General features: G+C 44.0%; 1 protein-coding gene across 1 annotated transcript; it reads left to right on the forward strand.

Annotated features, from left to right (window-relative positions):
- The first annotated feature begins 3,456 nt into the window (after nt 1-3,456).
- On the forward strand, nt 3,457-12,728 carry CLN3 (CLN3 lysosomal/endosomal transmembrane protein, battenin). The gene is made up of 15 exons (XM_036739040.1): nt 3,457-3,791; nt 5,323-5,398; nt 6,559-6,655; nt 7,562-7,633; nt 7,881-7,960; nt 8,454-8,539; nt 8,705-8,777; nt 8,909-9,052; nt 9,170-9,276; nt 10,139-10,191; nt 10,362-10,430; nt 10,556-10,611; nt 10,716-10,809; nt 11,461-11,601; nt 11,817-12,728. Exons 1-15 carry the CDS (start codon nt 3,749-3,751, stop codon nt 11,934-11,936), a joined length of 1,311 nt encoding a protein of 436 aa, XP_036594935.1. The 5' UTR covers nt 3,457-3,748; the 3' UTR covers nt 11,937-12,728.
- The last annotated feature ends 6,467 nt before the right edge of the window (nt 12,729-19,195 follow it).

Here is a 19,195-nt window from a genome sequence, read left to right on the forward strand (position 1 = left end):
CCACAGGCTATAGAGTCCTGTAATTCAACAAACACAAACCTGTACCACCCTCCCCTTTTAAATCTTGGAGCTGTAGGTGCATGGACGGGCTGCGGGATACAAATTGGGGAGGGGGACCTGGGGTTGGAGAGAAAAGAAAAGAGCAGAACGCTGTCAAGATTGGAGAGGGTGGAGATAAGAAACATGGAAACTAAAGCTTTGGTGACTCAACGCCTGTGCTAATACACCTCAGCCGTTTCAGCACCCCCTAGCCCCAACTCAAACCACAGGCCTGTCTGGGAGAGGAAGTTGGGGTTTGTGGTTCCTGCTTCCATCTAAGATGAGGGACAGTAAGTGGGGGAAGGGGAAACAAATAGAATGAGAACAGTGAATTTAGTGCTTGTGGGATGTCCAGGCAAAGGTTACCAGCTTAGATGCTAGCATCTAAGGCACTGATGGGAATTGAGAAACATGTGCTCACTCTAAGTCAAAAAGAAGATGGGGTTCAGGAAATAACAGCTTAGAAAGAAGCAAAGTACTTCAAGAAACAGATGCCATATTAGCCTAAGGGCTTCTGCTGGCTATTTGGTTGTCGATGTGGGTTTGACTAACATAAGAACTGAGATGGTCCTAGGACTAAGAACCAAAGAGTGGAGCCCCCTTCCCCAGTGGTCAAAGAGCACCAACAGATGACAGCAGAGCTTGGGGAAGAATAGCCTAACAGAGGATATTAGAATTATTTATCACAACTTGATGACATCACCAGAAGGGATAACATAAGCAATCCTATGGGGGAGAAGCAAATGGTAGGTTTAGAGACAGAGAATTACAATCAGGATGACTTAGGAGTGTATTGATATGCGTGTTCCCTCTCTGACCAGTAGAAAAAACAAATGTGAAAATCTGTACATCCCTGTGTACGGGCAAGGAGGGTTTTCCTTGTCATTTATCTTGCTATGCTATTTAGACATCTTTTCTTTTAAAAACGAATATGTATTCTAGTTGTTCTAGTAAAAAGGAAATTGGCATGTAAGAGTTATGATTTTGAATAGATGCTGACCCAAAGCATGCCTTCAGCCTGGGATTGCTTTCCTGGGACCCTACATTCAAGAGAATTCTGGGTCACAAAGTGGTAGGGGGCAAGCAAGGGGAAGTCAGAGTTCAGAGCACTGAGCTCTTTTGGAGGATGCCTACAACACTTCCTGGGGCAGAGTGAGGGGCTCTGGACTGTCAGGGCATTGGTAGATGCTGGAACTCTATACCTATATCATGAGAGGGAGGGTCCTTTTAGCAGATGATTAGATCTTTTTAGTTAGATTTAACAGGGAGGGCTGAGGTTTGGGAGGGATAGAACCTTAGTGAAAGGCATCATAATATAGTAAAAAGTGAATTAGATACAGGAATTTTTTTTGCATGACTTCATATTTGCTGCAGGGGTTTTGTTTTGTATTTCTAAAGGAGGTTGTGGCAAGAAAATTGTTTTTCACTAATTAAAAACATTTTTAAAATGCATTAGATTTGTGTCAGAAGACCTTGATTTGAATTCTGGTGCTGTTACTTACCACCTCTGTGACTCTGAACAAATTGCTCTGGGATACAGTTGCTTCATCCCTATGACAAGGGGCTGCATGACCTCTGAGGTTCTTTCTAGATCCAAATTTCCTATCTAGCTGTGAGCTCTGAGGTCACCTACAAAGCAGGGTTGGTTTATTTTGTTCATTTGCGGGGGAGAGGCAGGCCATCAGTTTGGTAGGGTCTCTTTTTTCCACTGGTTAATGAATGCAGCCTCTAGCAGTGTACCCCAATTCAAGCACTTTGGCATTGCCACTCAAGTTCCCTTCTAATTCTAATTCAATTCAAAGAATGTAAAGGTAAGTACAATGTTTTCGTTTGTTTTTTTCTGACAAGGGTACTGGAGTAGGACAGGGTTTTTGAGAGCGACCCAGAGTGAAATCTCAAGATATGCCACCAGGGGGCAATCGAGGGAGCTTTGGCTATTGACACCAGGGACTTTCTTTCGCCTTGGTGCTTTCTCTTCTGGCCTGGATCTCTGGCCTTGCACTGGAAAACACCCTGGTCTCCTTCTAAGCTAAGTGCAGGCTTTACAATTTCATAAATTTACCACAATTGTCTCCTGCCCCCGTTCACTATTAAGTCTAATCTTCCCACATAAGTGATCCAAAAGAAACACTCTATTTACATTTATTTATATTTACTATATTTATATTTATATTTACTGGAGGAAATTTAAATAAAAAAACATTGGATTAAAATCTCTGCTGGGGAAAGGGGGGAGGCGGAGAGAGATGCTATCATTATCCTCATTTTATATAAGAGGAAACTGAGGTCAGATCAAGGATCCCTCAGTTACTAAGTGTCTGAAGCTGTATTTGAACTCAGGTTTTTCTGACCTGAGCGCTCCAGCACTCCATTGTTTTTTTGCCACCGAGCTGCCACTGATGGGGATAGGACCTGGACCCCTGAAAAGCCCTTGAACTTTCCCACAAATTTCAGCAACCAAGTCCCTAGCATTTCCCTCAGGCATCTGGCCTATCGCAGTATAATCCTTTCAACCGCCTTTTCATTGTGGTCTTCTTGGTCAGCACCTGGTCCACCCCAGGCTACTTGCCACTCCTTCTTTGATTCCCTCTTTTCATAGTCTTTTTCTGTATAAAAACATCAGTCCCATCCTCACTGAGGTCCTTAGAATCTGGCCCACTTCTATTAGAGGCACAATAAACTTTGTCTCTGACTAAAAGAAGCTGGAGCGGTTGAATTCTTTCGAGGCAAACCCGTCCCATACCCTTGAATTTCAGAGTTCTTGGTACCCCAAACTGCATCATCACGAGAAACGTTGGCATTTATTTTGCCCTTTTATGGTTCACAAATCACTTTCTTAACAGCAATCCATTCAAGTTGTCCAATTGCCTGGTCAGAAAACTCGGCTCCAGAGAAGAGGTCAACACGTTATCTCCAGGCCACAACCTAGCCAGAGTACAGGCAGAATTGCATTTAGGCGCCCAGCTTTGGGGTTCACTACTTGGCCCACTCCACCACAATACGAAGTGGGGTGCGATAAGGGGCAAAGGCGAGAGGCCCAGGGGAGCTCCCGTGAGAGTGCTCTGTGAAGATTGGAGGACGGAGGGATCGCATTCATTTCTTGCTCTATTTACGTTAGGATTTTAAAGGTAAAGGATGGGAGCGACCATGATCCGGGCGCAGCCATCTTTGTTCCTGGCAAGTGGCCGGGGGTGGGACCTCCCTGACTCCAACCGGCAATGAACCAAACGGCTCCGGAGCCACAAAAGGGCGGGCGAGGTTCACATGGGGTCTGACCCTGCCGGTCCAGGATGCCCTTCAGCTCGGCCCTGCCTTGGGGTGAGTGATTTCCCGCTCCCTTAGGCCCTTCTCTCAGGGTCTTATCCGAGGACCAGACTCAGCACACGTCCGGGGAGGAGCCGGAAGAGACGGCCCACCTGACCGGAAGCACCTCGCGAAGATCACATGATTCCTAACCTGGTACCTGTTGTGTGCAGCTCCCGGCTTCTCTGCGCCGCCAGAAGTGCCTCGGGAGTGGGCTCTGGCCACGTATTTTATCTGGGCTGACGGTAACTACGTCCTGCAGACTCGAGGGAGTAGGAAAGACTTCCGATCGGAGAGCGAGTGGGCTGACCCAGTGCTTTCCTTGGGCCCCTTCGAAGTCTGATGAGGCCGCCGTGATCTCCTGCGCTGGGCCAGGCTTTGACAGCCGGTGGTTGCTGACCCCACCATGGCGTCTACGGACACCTGGCAGCAGCCTTCAGATTCAGAGAGTGAGTGTTTCCTGACCCGGGAGCCCCTCTGGGATCCGGCTCCCGGCGTCTGATATGTAGAGGGGCCTGGACGGGCCTGGATGATGACTAGTGAGACTCAGGGGCTACGAGTGTGGTCATCCCGTGTCGCCGATGAGCACGGAGTGGGATGGTGGTGGAAGGAGCGCCGATGTTGTGGGCAGGAGAGGTCCGAGTTTGAGTCCTCTCTAAGCCCCTGTGGTCACCTCTGTGAAGTGGAGAATGTTGTTTCACCCCACAGGGCTTCATCTTCCTCTTAAAATGCGGGGTGAGGAGGGGAAGGGATGGGAATGGGACAAGGTGATCTAAAGTACGTTGCACATCTAGATCCACATTTTAGGAATCCAGTAAGTTCAGTGACTTACTCGGTATTACATAGCTAGGGGAATATCAGAGCTAGGATTTGAATCCAGATCGCGACTACAAGCCCAGCAATTTTTCCTTTATATTGTAGCTGTTCTTTGTTGGGCAGATCATTCCTCTCCGAAGCTCCCATTTCTTTATCCATAAAATGATTATGGTAATAGGGCAATGTCTGCTTTACAAAGGTGTTTGTTTCTGGCGAGGCAATACGGGTTAAGCGACTTGCCCAGGGTCGAACCAAGTCGTACCAAGAGTTCTCATCTGAACTCAGGTCCTCTTGACTCCAGGGCCATTGATCTACCGTATCTATCCACTGCGCCACCTAGCAGCCCCTACAAAGTTGTTTTAATGGAAGTGCCTTAAAACTTAAAGCCATGGGGGGCAGCTAGGTGGCGCAGTGAGTAGAGCACTGGCCCTGGAGTCAGGAGGACCTGAGTTCAAATTTGGCCTCAGACACTTGACACACGTACTAGCTGTGTGACCTTGGGCAAGTCACTTAACCCCAATTGCCCTGCCCTCCCCCCTGCAAAAACAAACAAACAAAAACCAAACTTAAAGCCATGTAAGAATGAGTTCATAGTATTCATAACAATGCCTTTAGTACCTGTTTCACACAGTTAAATGTAAGCACCTTGAGGATGTGGTTTGTCTTAAAGCCAAAATAAATACTAATAACCCAGCTATTGTATGTCAAATAGCCCATTCACAGCTCATAATACTGAGCTGCAAGTGATAGAATTTGAAGATTGAAGTGAACTTCTTTCCCTCCACCCATCCCATGTTTTCCTGCCTTTGTATTTTTAGGCATGTATTTTGGGTAGATCTCCCTCTTTGTCAACTCCTTTCTCTTTCTGTGGATATGCTACCCATTTTCCAAGGCCAGGTTTCCCTCTGAAGCCTTCCTGGATTCCCCAAAGTTAAATATATTTATTTTCAGACCTCACATACATCTTTGTACCATCTTGTGCATTTATCATTTATTTTGCATTATAGTTATTTGTATATGTTATAGCCTTTCTCTTAGGCAATACATTCCACAAGAGCAAGGATAGCCTCTCCTTTTTTTATTCCCCCATAATGCCTACCACAGGATACTATATATAATAGGTGCTTGCTAAATTGAATATTCTTTTTGTCCTTCCACTCCTAGGAGAGGAACTTCTTCCTAGAAAATCCCGTGAACCAGGGGCTCAGTCTGTCCACTGGAGAAACCTGGTCGGTTTTTGGTGAGTAACTATGGGAGAAATCAGAGGGGATAGAGGAGGAGGGACCAGAGTGGACCCTAGGAGGAGGATCAAAAGGGACATAGAGATGGGTTAGGAATAGAAAAAGTAGAGGGATGAAGGAATAAAGTAGATGAGAGAGAAGGACAGAAGTTGTTTGGGTACTAGGCCCAGTGAAGAATGCCTTGCATAAAAAATAGTTCCTACCCTGTAGCAGCTTATCATCTAGTTCAGGGCTGTCCAACCTTAGGTTTTTATTGAAATAATAGACAATATATACCAAACCATTTATGTAAATTTCTATGCTTGTAGGCAGGCTGCATAAATCTCACTGTGGCCAGGCTGCATTTTGGATAGCCCTGGTCTAGTTGTTTAGATGGGTTTAATGAATGGAGGTTGGGGGAACATTTATTCAGTGCAAACTCTGAGAATACAAATAGAAAAACAAGACAGTCCCTGCTTTCAAAGAGCTTACATTCTAACAAGGAGAAACAACACAGAATATAAATACATGAAAAGTTGAATTGCAGTCAAAGATTTTCTTTGTTAGAGCATGTTGACTCATTTAAGTCAATCCATTCATTTTACAGATTAGGGAGGTGAAATCCATAGGAGAACTTAGTGGCAGAACCAGTTCTCAGTGCAGTGCTTTGTACTTAGTAGGCTTTTTATATAAGGGCTAGGACTTGGGTCTCCTGACTCCAAATCTAATCTTTCTTTTCGTATGCTACCCAGATCTTAGAGATCTTTTCTTCACATAGTCCAACTTTAAGTAGTTTGGCCAAATGTGTTGCAGTAGGGCTGAGACTGCAACTCTCCAGGACAGTAATAGAATATCTATCACAAAGCAGTATATGCTAAGAGTTAAATGAGTAGTAGAGCAGAGAAGTGCCTATGTTGTTGGAGGGGTAGGATAGTCAAGGGAATCTTCATGGAAGAGTAGGGATTCAATCTGAGCCTTTGAAAATTAGAGAAGGACTGGAAAAGCAGAGAAAAGAGAGATCATGGGGAGAGAGGAAAAACAATGGGATTCACTTTGCAAATAGTAAAATGTTGGTACCTGAATGTGGTGAGGAGGTGCAAGCTGGTCAGAGAGAAGTAGAGAGCAGGAGGGGTTCAGGGGAAAGCTGTTTTCTGAGCGATGCTTCCTTTTTCACTTCTAGGCTCCTCGGTCTGTGCAACAATTTTTCGTATGTGGTGATGCTCAGTGCTGCACATGACATCCTCAGGAACCAGAGGGCACCTGAAAATAACAGCCATGTGAGTTACCAGTAATAAAGAGGCTTCCAGTTTAAAGCTGGAAGGGACTGTAAGCATCATCTAGGTATTCTAGACAATGGAGGGTCATCCTTATCTTTCAGAGGAGGAAACTGGGGCCCACAGAAGCTAAGCCACAGTTACACATTGAGTTATTGGCAAGAACAGCACTTAAGCTCTGTTTGCCTCAGTTTCCTCATCTGTAAAATAAGGTGGAGCAGGAAACAGCAAACCTTTGCCATGAATCTTTGCCAAGAAAACCCCATATGGGGTCACGAAGAATTGGGCATGACTAAACGTCTGAACAACAACAAGGGGAGGAGAGTGGAGTTGTAATATGAAGGGCAGTTTCTTAATAATCAGATGAAGGTTGAGAGCACAGTGTAATGTTAGGATAGAGTGGGATAAGGATATTGGAGGGATGGGGCAGACATAGATGGATATGAAGGGGAATAGGGAGTGGTGGCCAGAGAAAGGAGCTTTCTCCCTGGGCAGCCTTAGACTCAGTACACAGAGATTCTGAGTAGATACATAGAGCAGTAAATTGTCACTTGTCATACCCTTCTCTGGAGCAATGTTATTTGATTATTCCCACTGTAAGAGGTGGAAAGCATGTTCTGGGAAGGGGAGAGGAGAGTCCTTCCTAATGGTTAGGGTTGGGAGGAGGGGAGTACTAGGGCTTGGCTCATTGTAAAAGGGTACTTAATTTGAGGTACTTAACCTTCAATTGTCAGTCTTGTCAGTTGGCCCCAGTTCTAGATCTGGTGTTCAGTAGATTACCTCCCCCAGGGTTGGGAAGGGTTGTTCTGAGAAAATTGCTTTGTAATTTAAACTTTGAAATACTCTACAAAGGAGTAGCAGTTATTGTTAAGATGTTGGGTAAGGGAGACTTTTCCTTTCTTCATTCAGGTGGATCCAGAGCCAACACTCACTCCTCATAACAGCACATCTCGATATGATTGCAACCCTGTGTCTACAGCTGTGAGTGCTGTTCATGATTCTCTAAAGCCTGCTACTCCAGCCCCCACTTCACCTTGTTAAGGTCCTCTGAATCTGAATGCCCTGCCCTTGTGGCAACAAAAAGAAGTCTTTCTACCCACTTCATACGGGAAGGCCTTTTTTACTTTCTGTGCTGTGCTTCATCAGGGTAATCTTTCATCTCTAGGGCCCTGGCCTTGGATTATCCAAAGGGTTGAGAATGAAATCTTATTTACAATTTCTGTCCTAGGCTGTCCTCCTGGCTGACATTCTGCCTACATTCATTATCAAGATACTTGCTCCTCTCGGCCTTCACTTGCTTCCCTACAGGTCTGTAGCACATGGGATAGGATAGAAATGAAAAGGAGGGAGAAAAAAAAAGAAAAGGAGGGGAGATGGGGTAGTTTAGTATAACTTTAGGCTTGTCATTTAGTTTCTCTAGGCCTCAGTTTCCTCATTTGTGAAATAAGGTTGGAGCATATGATCTCTTTTATTCCTTTCCTCTCTAAACCCTGTAATTCCGTGGAAGGGCGCTGGCCTGGATACCTGGGCAGTGGTCCCAGCTCCGTGTCGAGTTGACCTACTACACCTTGAGGAAATCACTTGTCTGTGTTCTTCAGTTTCCTCTTCTTTAAAATAGGAGGTTTGGTCTAGGTGTTGCTAAGGTCCGTTCTGCTTCTAAGTGAGTTTAAGATGGGATCGGGTGGTAAGGGGGAGGAAGAGAAGCAGAATGCTGGAAAAAGACAAAAAAGGTCATGGTATGAGTGTTAATTGGGGTTAAAATTGGAGGGGGGAAGGACTAATTAACTACCTTTCTCTCTAGCCCTCGAATTATCCTTTGTGGGGCCTGTGCTGCTGGTAGCTTCCTTATGGTTGCCTTTTCCCAGGAAGTTATGACCAGCCTAAGTGGTGAGTTGTGTGGTTGGGAGACTAGTCCACAGGAAGGTTTAATTTGTACCATTGCGGGTGGCAGGGTTGGGGTAAGAGGACGCAAGATCAGGGCTACTTGAAGGGAAAGATTTAGTCAGTTCCATGGGGCTGACCCCTTCTCTGTCCTCACCTTCCTCTCTCCAGGTGTGGTCCTGGCCAGTATTTCCTGTGGGCTGGGGGAGATAACCTTTATCGCCCTTACTGCCTTTTACCCCAGGTAAATTAAGGGAAGGGAAAGAGTCTGAGGCAGGGTTTTTTTTTTTTTTGAGGGGATCCAGGGAGTGAGGGGCATAGCAGTCCTGCTGACTTTGTGCCTACATCTCTTCTTCTTGGCTGTCTGCTTTTCAGTGAGGTGGTTTCCTGGTGGTCCTCAGGCACTGGTGGAGCAGGGGTACTGGGGGCCCTCTCCTACCTGGGTCTGACCCTGGTTGGTCTTTCCCCTGAAAACACACTAATCTCTATGCTGGGCATCCCTGTTCTGCTACTGGCCACGTGAGTATCTCTTCCTGTTTCAACTTCCATACTCTCCTATGGGTAGTGGATAAGGAATATGAGTCAGAGAAAGGGAAGAGACTTTGAGACTCTCTCCTTTTTTTTTCTTTCCTCTAGTTACTTTCTGCTGCTCAAGTCCCCAGATTCATTGGCTTCCCAAAGAGATGGGATGCTTGAGACCTCAGCTCAGCGTCCCCTCATAGCAGGAGAGAGCTCAAAGCCTCGTGAGTGAGTTGGTTGTCTCACCAAGACCAGGAGACAGCCTGCTAGATGAACTTGTTCATTTCCCTTAGGTTATCAGGGTCTTACTTTCTTCACTTGGCAAATGAGTGCAGTAAGCTCTGGTTCACAGGAGCTTGGGGTGAGGCGGGCCAAATAACGTCAAACATAGGAAAACATTGTGAAAATTATAAATCATTGCCTGAAGTTAGGAATTATTAGGATGATGAATAATAATAACTTACTGTGTGGTATGGTGAAAAGAGCATTAGATCTGAAGTCAGGGTATCTGGGCTGTTAATCCCAACTCTGTTACTTAATTATTTGTTTAATCTTGGGTTTCTTCATCTATAAAATGAGAAAGTGGGAATAGATGACCTCTAAGGGCCCTTTTAGCTTCCTTTTTTTATTTTATTTATTGCAGGGGGGAAGGCAGGGCAATTGGGGTTAAGTGACTTGCCCAAGGTCACACAGCTAGCAAGTATGTCAAGTGTCTGAGGCAGGATTTGAACTCAGGTCCTCTTGACTCTAGGGCTGGTGCTCTACTCACTGTGCCACCCAGCTTGCCTCTAGACCACCTTTACAAAAATACATTTTATTACTAATAGACTTCAACAAATGTAAACATTTTGACGTGAATAGAAAAACAAAAAGGGAATTGTATATGAAACTGGGAACTTCTGTTATGTACATTTTGTGTTTTTCCCCCCCTACTATGTACATCTATGGTTTTAAAATAATATATAGTTCAAATTTACTGTGGCAATTGACATTTCCCTGCTTGTCTATGGGCCCCCTTTTCTGGGCCTTCTCCAAAAGACGGTAAAGGATGAAATTCTCTCTAATTCACTCCTCTTTTCCCAGCAGACTCCAACTTCAATGTGAGCCTCTCTTTCAGTGACAGGTGGAATATCTTTAAGGTATGGGGAAACAGGATAGGGATAAAGTGATATTACTTTAGATGTGGGGGTAGGTAAGGGAATGGGTCAATAATGGGGGTTGTTGCTCTAGTGTCTGGCCAGAGAACTGTCAGGCCTAGAGCTGAATCTTTGCATCAAAAACTCACCCTTTTAACCTCTGAACCTTCCAGGGTCTCCTGAAATACATTGTCCCCTTGGCTCTGGTTTATTTTGCTGAGTATTTTATCAACCAGGGGCTGGTGAGTAAGAAGATATGAGGGAGGGAAATCAGGAAAAGGGAGTGTGAGGATTAATAGCAGAGGGTTGGGATAAAGGAGTAATGAGGAGGCATTCATAACTCCCTGCAGTCTCCTTCTCTACCTAGTTTGAGCTGCTTTTCTTCAGAAACACGTCTCTGACCCATGCCCAGCAGTACCGATGGTGAGAATGGAAGTGGGGGAGGGTGCCTGAGGTGGCAGGTTCCTCTGAGGAGCTGGGCTTTCCCGATACAAGGGGAGCGCTTTTCACCACTCAGCTCTTCACAGGTACCAGATGCTGTACCAGGTCGGAGTCTTTGTCTCCCGTTCCTCTCTTCAGTGCTGCCCCTTCCGTTTCATTTGGCTATTGGCAGTGCTTCAGGTACAGTTTTCTCTTTTGAAATCCCTTCATTCCTTCATTCTTCCCTTGTTTCCAAGTCTCCAGTGCTCTTATCACTTGACTACTAGTGACACTTGCTGATGGAAAACAGGGAACCTGAGCCTTAGGCACACTTTGGGTATTGTAATGAAAAGAGCCCTGGACTTTGACTCAAGATACCAGCTGTGCTAGTTACTTGTTAGGAACCATGGGGAAGGTCATAGAACTGCCTTTTTATTCATCTTGAAAATGGGCAGAATAATCCTTGTATTACCCACATCAGAGGGTTGTTGTGGGAAGGGTAGTGCTTTAAGGTTTACAAAGTGCGCCACGAGTGTGAGATTGGTCTTGGTATCAATGAGGAGTTTCTATTATTTAACTCTCTTTTTTTCTTGCTCTGGGAATCCTGTTGAAGTTCATTAAAGAGTCTATCCCAGGGATGAGGACCCTGCAGCCTGGAGGTCCTCAAGTGTGGCCCTTTGACTGAATACAAACTTCACAGAACAAATCCCCTTAATAAAAGGATTTTTTTCTGTAAAACTTGGATGCAGTCAGAAGACTGCACCCATAGAATCTATCCCTTCCCCTTTGAGGGGTATGCCCTTCTCTACTCACTGATTCTGTTACTGACATCCAGATCTTTTTCTCCACTAGTTCCTGAATCTAGGCTTCCTGATGGTCGAAGTGTGGTTCAGTTTCCTTCCCAGCATCTACCTTATTTTCGTGATCATTTTGTATGAGGGTTTCTTGGGTGGAGCTGCCTATGTAAATACCTTCTACCATGTTGCAGTTGAGGTCAGTAGGAGTGGGATGGGGAAGAGGGGGAGGGGGAAGAAATAGATAGACTCTTAGAGTGTAAGGGACTGAGTGCACATGTGGTTAGGTATTGCTTCTTGGTCTTGTGTGAGTCTGAAGTACCTAGTCCCTGACCCTAAGAAGGGGAGGGTAAAGCAATGGGGTGACTAGAAAATGAAGATTCTTTTGACTGACCTCTCCTTTGCTCTTTCTAGACCCAGGATGAGCACCGAGAATTTGCCATGGCAACTGCCTGCATAGCAGATACCTTGGGGATCTCTTTGTCAGGGGCCTTGGCCTTGCCTCTGCATGATTTCCTGTGCCAGCGCCATTAACATTTGACCCATCTTGGAGCCCTTCCTATAGCTTGGGAACAGAATAAGCTAGAGGATATACTCCCTTGTGAGTTTTGTAGAACCTTCCCCTGGATTTGGGTGCAAGAGAGACTTAATGAATGTGCTTGTTACAATGGGACCAAGTAGATAGTTGGAGGCCCTGGAAGAATGTCCAGGAAGATCCATATAATTTATCTTCTACCGCCAAACTGAGCTTTTGACATCAGACTGCTGATCGATCAAGTGCTGAAAGTTGAAATTCATGTTCTCCCATTAACAACATATTTTATCAAATAGCTCTGTGTCCAGTTTCTGCAAAAGAAATGTAGATGTGCACGAAGCACAACAAGGGTCAGCAGATATATTTGGGCCTTAAAAGGGATATTTGAGGTTCTAGGGGAACCAATGAGGGTTAGTCTACCATCTAAAAGCTGATGTGGTAGGTACGCCTTTGGGGTGAGGCTTCCACAGCAAGGACTCAAAATAATCTTTCCTTCCCAATGAATAGTTACGAACTTATTTTTGCTTCGTTACAGTATCTAATGGTTCCTAGGTACCATGTGGCTGTGGGTTATCAAACAACACCCCTCTACCCCCAGTTTCTCTCCTACTTCTCTCCTTATTCTTCCTTCTCTACAATTAACACTACAGGAATAGTCCTATAGACATTATTATACCTCCCTAATAAGATACATTAAAGTGCTCATTAAAACTATCTAAGATGTCATTTTGTACTGTTTCCTTTGGGAAAAAAACTATAAGCACTTTTAATAAAAATAAATGTATTTTGTAGCTTTTTTTCACTCCTATCCTTTCTTATCTCCAAGGAAGTATTTAAAAATCATTTGACAACTGCTTTTAATGTAATGCTTGCATTTGATTTTTGTTAAGCATGGAGATTCCACTGACATATGTCAGACTTTTTACACTTCACCATTGGCCAGTCTTTTGCTTTAGCTTCCCTGATGCTCTCCCGCTCAGCCCATGCTGGACCTATCAGCTTGGGAGTCCTTGCCAGAGCCTGTATTCTGCTGGCCCGGCCTTTGAGATCCCAGTGGCATCTTCATGCCTCAGGGAGGGATCTGGTCAGAACCTGATAATAGGGTGATAGTTCACATTTACATAGTACTTTACAGATCTCTAATCTCTGCAATCTTGTGAGGCCCTGACAAATTTTTATGGGTGAAGACACTCAAGCTCCAAGAGGTTTAGGGACTCGACCATCATCAAAGCTAATAAGCTTCAGAGCCAGGACTGAAATTCAAGTCTTCCAATTCCCAAGTTGAATACTTAGTCTCTTATGTTGTCTCTCTAACATGCTGTGCAAAAGTGTGATTGAAGGAAGCAGGTCATGTTCGTTACGCTCTTTATCACACAAACCTTACTTATATTGCAATGTTTATATTATTATAGATCTGTTAGGTGAAAAAATTTTGATGAGTGAAATTGACATTGTTATATGAATTGGAAATTTTAAGCAGATTGTTTCAATGACTGTCCTAGCTATAAAAAGTTCATCAGCAATAATAGTCTTTTGTAATGATTTAAAGTTTACAAAATGATTTCCTCATGTCCACTTTGTGATATAAGGAATCATAAAGCCTGAGGTTCTAAAGCAATTTTTAGTCTTTCTTCATTCATATCTAATAGTAGAAAATGACTAAGTTTGATCAGGGTGTTTGTAGGTTAGGTCAGTGGAGTGTTGCGGGAAGAGCACTGGGTTTGGTGTTATCCTAGGGGTGACCTTAGGTAGGGCACTTAACTGTGGGCACTGTGTTTGTTTGCAGTTCTGTGAAATGAAGGGATGGGAAGATGTGCTCTATCTAACGTGACCAGTTCTAGATCTTCTAAAATGTGTTACAAGAAATTATGATAAAAGTTTGACTTTAAAATACACCATCTGTCAGGATGGTGTGGTATGATAAGTGAGGGCCTAGGTTCAGATTCCCCTGTAACTTTAGGCAAATTACTTCTGTCAAATGAGAGGGTCGTATGGCCTCTGAGGTCTAGCTTTTAACTTAGCTCTATTTCTGTGACCCCATAAATACATATTTATTAAATAAGTACAAGGTTATGAATTTTTTGGAAGGAGGTAGTAGTGGCTATATAAAGCAGCTTAGGAAAGACTTCATCTATGAGGAGGCTTTTGAGCTGAACTTTGAAGGGAGGAAGGGAATAAGCGTTTATATGGCACTTGTTATGTGCTAGGCACTGCACTAAATGTTTTACAAATATTCCATGTGACCCTCACGATGACCCTGTCAGGTGCTCTCAGTTATGCCAATTTTTTTAATTGATGATACTGAAGTTAAGTAATGTGCCCAGGGTCACACAGTTGAGTGTCTGAGGCCATATTTGAACTTGGATCTTTCTGACTCCAAGCCTGAGCTTTGAAGCAAACCTGGGATGCTGAGGGGCAGAAGGGAAGTGGTGTTCATTTCGATCAGGGTACAGCTACCCTCTGCCAAGGTAAGGAGGTAGAAGATGGAATGTTCTGTGATGAATAGCAAGAAATTTCTTTTGGTTGGACCAAAGAAAAAGTGTGACAGTGACATACAATAACGTTAGAAAAGTAGGTTGGAACTGGATTGTCAAGAATTGCATTTTATCCTAGAGGTAATAAGGAGCCACTGGAGCTTTTTGAGGGGTGTGAGTCAGTCAGACCTGTCCTTTAGGAAAATCACTTTGGCAGCTGTATGAAGTATAGATTGGGAGAAGTCAGGGGATCCAGTGAGGAAACTATTGTAATAATTGGGTGAGAGGTGATAAGGAGAGAGAATAGGACAGATAGGAGAGATGTTACGAAAACGGAATTGACAAGATTTGGTACCTGGATGGATATTTGGGGTCAAGAAGGATGAGAAGCAGAGGATGACTCTACTTTCACTTGCTTCCAAACCTGCTGTAGTCCAGCTTCTGACCTCTTAGTTCAACTGAAATTGCTCTTTGCAAAGTTAGCAATGACCTCTTAATTACCAAAGCTAATGACCTTTCCTTAATCCTCGTCCTTCTTGACTTTGCAGACTTTGACAAGGGCAATCATTCTCCTCCTAGACATACTTCTTACTAGGTTTTTGCCTGTCTGACTCCCTGTCCATTGCTGGGTCTTCATCCAGACCACTGTCAGTAATAATGGGTGTCCTCTAAAACTTGTCTTCCCCTCTATGCTATCTTGCTTGGTGATCTCATCAATTTTCAATCTGTTCCACTCTGCATATGATTCTCAGATCTATAATTCAGATGCTTTCTGTGCATCTCAAATTAGATGGCAGTCTTCTCAATCTCAGCATGTCCAAGATCTCTTCCTAGTTCACCTGTTACGATCAAGAGTGCCACCTACCTCCCAGTCACCCAGGCTCACAACTGGTGTCATCCTCCATGCCAGTCTCAGTAGCCTTCCAATTGGTCTTCTGAAGACCCTCCCCAGTCCAGTCTGTGTGGGACAAAAGACCACTGGCTCAAGTAAAAAAAAAAACAGAGATGTCTCAGTTTCTCAAGGTAGAAAAAAACCCAGAAGCTTTATTGGATCAAGTCTCGAGAATTGGGCATCTCTCACTACCAGGGCGGAGATAGCAGTGAAGAGAGGCAAGGGGGGGAAGGCAAGCAGGGAGATATATACCCTTGTACAAACAATTCTAAGAAATCCCACCCCAGAGGCTGGACCCCCGTCCCCATTTGTGGAGATGAGTGGCCTCACAATCTAACCAGGAATAAGTTTTTACCCAATACAAGCACAGAAACTACAGAATTACCTTATAGGGAAACTTTAATGCTAAGATGGCCATTTGTAAGTAGGCTAGGGGAGGGGGAAAGGGGAATATCATCTGGTTTCCCTGAAATCATATGATTTACAGGAAAACGAAACTTAGGCCTGGTGAGGTTCACATCCTAACTAAATTTGTACTATTTCTATTTGAATATTGCCTTGCATGAGTTATTCATAGGGAAGCTTTCACAATCTTGTATTCCATTCACAGCTGAGGTGACATCCATAAATCTAAAGAAGGGGGAGAAAGACATTCCTAAAGGCTAAATAATCAGATTCCCACAGACTCAAATTTATCCCATTTCCCTTTTCTCTAAATATTGATTCTCAAACATTTTAGATATAAATACATATATACATATGTATATACATATACCCTGTGAAGTCTTCACACTTTATTCTCTTACTACCTCACACAAATCCATCCTCTGATCAGCTGTCTCAGCCAATAAAGTGATTTTTCTAAAGTGTAGGTCTGACCATATGAAACCCCCCCATAAAGTCCAGAGGCTTCATATTAACTCCTCCAGTATCAAATATAAAATAGATTAGCATGTAAAGATTTTCACAAACTGGCCCCTTCCTACTTTCGCAATCTTTTATACTTTTACTTCCCTTCACATACTCTTCAATTTAGCTCCACTTAATGTTCTATACACATTGTAGGTTCTCCATGAATTTACAGGGTGTATCCCCCATGCCTGGAATGCTCTCCCTCTACCCCTCTGCCTCCTAGCTTCTCTGGCATCCTTCAAGATTCAGCTCAAATCCCACCAGAGAAGTCCTTCTCTGTCCTTCCCCCCCTTCCCTTCCCTTCTCTCCTCTGTGGCTAGTCCCTCCCCTCAGATATTTTCCATCTACATGGTGTGTGTGTGTGTGTGTGTGTGTGTGTGTGTGTGTGTAGTATGTATACACATTTTTGCAAGTTGTCTCCTTGATTGGAACATGAACTCCTTGAGAGTAGGGACTGTGATTTTACCTTTCTTTGTATCCCCAGTGCTTAGCATTTAGTGCCTGATAGCCCATAGCTTGTTGACTGACTGATGTGGGTAAGGGTGGTAGTGCCCTCAACAGAAATAGGGGAGTTTAGAATGGGGGATGGTTGAGGAAGGGTAAGATGATTTCTGTTTTGGATGTATGTTAAGTTTGAGAAGCCTACGGGACATCCAAAGTATCCACTTGGCAATTACTAATTTGGACTGGAGAATAGGAGACTCAGGTTAGATAGATATATTAGTCTTGGAGTCACTAAGAGAGAGTAGAGCAGTTAGATGGCACAGTGGATAGAGTGCTGGGCCTGGAGTCAGGAAGACACATTTTCTTGCATTCAAATCTGGCCTCAGACACCGTTAGCTGTGTGACCTTAAGCAAGTCACTTAACCCTATAGGCTTTAGTTTCCCCATCTAGAAAATGAGCTGGAGAAGGAAATGACAAATCACTCCAATTTCTTTGCTAAGAAAACCTAAAATGGGGTCACAAAGAGTCAGAGATGACTGAATGTCATCATCAAGAGAGTAGGCTTCTCGATCTATGAACCTACTATGTGCCAGGCACTGTGCTAAGCACTGGGGATATAAAAAGAAAAAAAAGAGTCCCTTAAAGAGCTTTCAAAGGGGAGATAACACACAAACAAATATATACAAAGCAAGCTATATACAGGATAAATACAAAATTATTAATAGAAAAGGCACTAGAATTAAGAAGGGTTGAGAAAGACTTCCTGTAGAAGGTTAGATTTTAGTTGGGTCTTAAAGGAGGCAGAGCAGAGGGAGAGATACGCAGAGAAAATGGCTAGAGCTGAAAGATATAGTATCTTGTTCATAGAACATTCAGGAGTCAGTGTCACTGGATTGAAGAGTTCCTCTTGGGGAGTAAGGTATAAGAAGAGGTAGGAGGGGGCTGGGTTATGAAGAACTTTGAAAGTCAAACAGCATTTTATATATGATCCTGGAGACAACAGGAATTCACTGAAGTTTATTGAGTGGGAGCCATGCCATGGACCTATGATTTAGGAAAATCATTTTAGTGGCTGAATGGAGTCCAGAGAGACTTGAGGCAGGCAGAACACCAGAAGGTTATTTCAAGTAATCCAAAAGTGGAGTACTGAGGGCCTGCACCAGATTGGTGGCAGTGTCAGAGGAGAGAAGGGGGAACACTGGGGAGACGTTACAAAGGTGAAAATAGTAGCATTTGGCAACAGCTTGGATATAAAGGGGTGAGAGAAAGTGAGGAATCTAGGATAACTCCTAGGTTGTGAGCCTCAGAGACTGGGATAGTGGTATTAGGGAAAATGGGGGTGGGGCGGAGTTGGGGAAAGATAATGAGTTCTCTTTTGGATATGTTGAATTTAAGATGTCTGAAAGGCAGTTGGAGATGCAAGACTGAAAGTCAGCAGAGAGTTTGGGTCACGATAAGTACATTTGAGAATCATCAGCATAGAGGTGGTAATTAAATCCACTGGAGTTGATGATACCACCAAGTAAGAAAGTGGAGAGAGAGGTTTGGAACAACTACTGTTGGGAGACCTACGGAAAACCAGTTAGGAAGTCAAAAAGGATTAACATCCAGTGAGGGGCCAGTTGAGATGGGGGCCAGGGCATCTCCAGTCACTCTTCTCTATGTCTAGCCATTGGACCCAGATGGTTCTGGAAGAGAAAGTGAGACTGGTGACTTTGCATAGCCCTCCCTCAGTCAAATCCAATTCAATTGCAAGTCATGTCATCATCTTCCTGATGTCATGGTCTTCTTCCAGACAGAAGGACAAACAACAGCATTTGACATTAGACATTTAGTTTTAATTGGTTTCAGTGGCTTCTAGCAGTGGGAGAGTAGGGGTGTGTTTGTGGGGGGAGAGCTGGGGGAGGTATTGATGAAAGTAATGCTGTGTTTAAGTCTAGCGAGGCATGAGCAGATGGGGCTAAATCTTGTGGTGTGTGTGGTTTGTCCTTCCTTAAGAGGAACATAACATCAGGAAGATGATGACATGACTTGCAATTGAATTGGATTTGAGTGAGAGAGGGCTGAGCCCTCTGGGTCCAAAGCTAGACCTTGTCATCCACCTAAAACAACCACTGTCTGTAATGGAGATAAGCTAGAAGCTTTCCCATACGATCAGGGGTGAAACAAGGGTGCCTATTATCACCACTATTACTCAATATCGTACTAGACTGGGGAATAGGACAAAGATAATTTCATTCAGGTTTCCACTCGAGATCTATCGTTCCAGAATATTTGTTTTTTTTTTTTTTAAAGACGTTCCTTTTCGATAATTACAGTAGGAAAAAGGAAAAAAGTAGTCCGGACTGTTCTGTTCTTAAGACAAGCCTAAGTCCTTCCAGACCAGTCTTCCAAGCGCCTAGGTTCCTTCCCCACGTTAATCTGCCACTTGCCGATTAGCCTCTGCAATTGTCCTGGGCTTGTTCAGAGAACGTTAGGTGGTGCCGTGGATAAAGCATCGGACCTGCGGTCACCGAGACCTAAGTTCAAAAATGA

Source organism: Trichosurus vulpecula, chromosome 9 (genome assembly GCF_011100635.1).
Source record: "Trichosurus vulpecula isolate mTriVul1 chromosome 9, mTriVul1.pri, whole genome shotgun sequence".
Lineage (NCBI taxonomy): Eukaryota > Metazoa > Chordata > Mammalia > Diprotodontia > Phalangeridae > Trichosurus > Trichosurus vulpecula.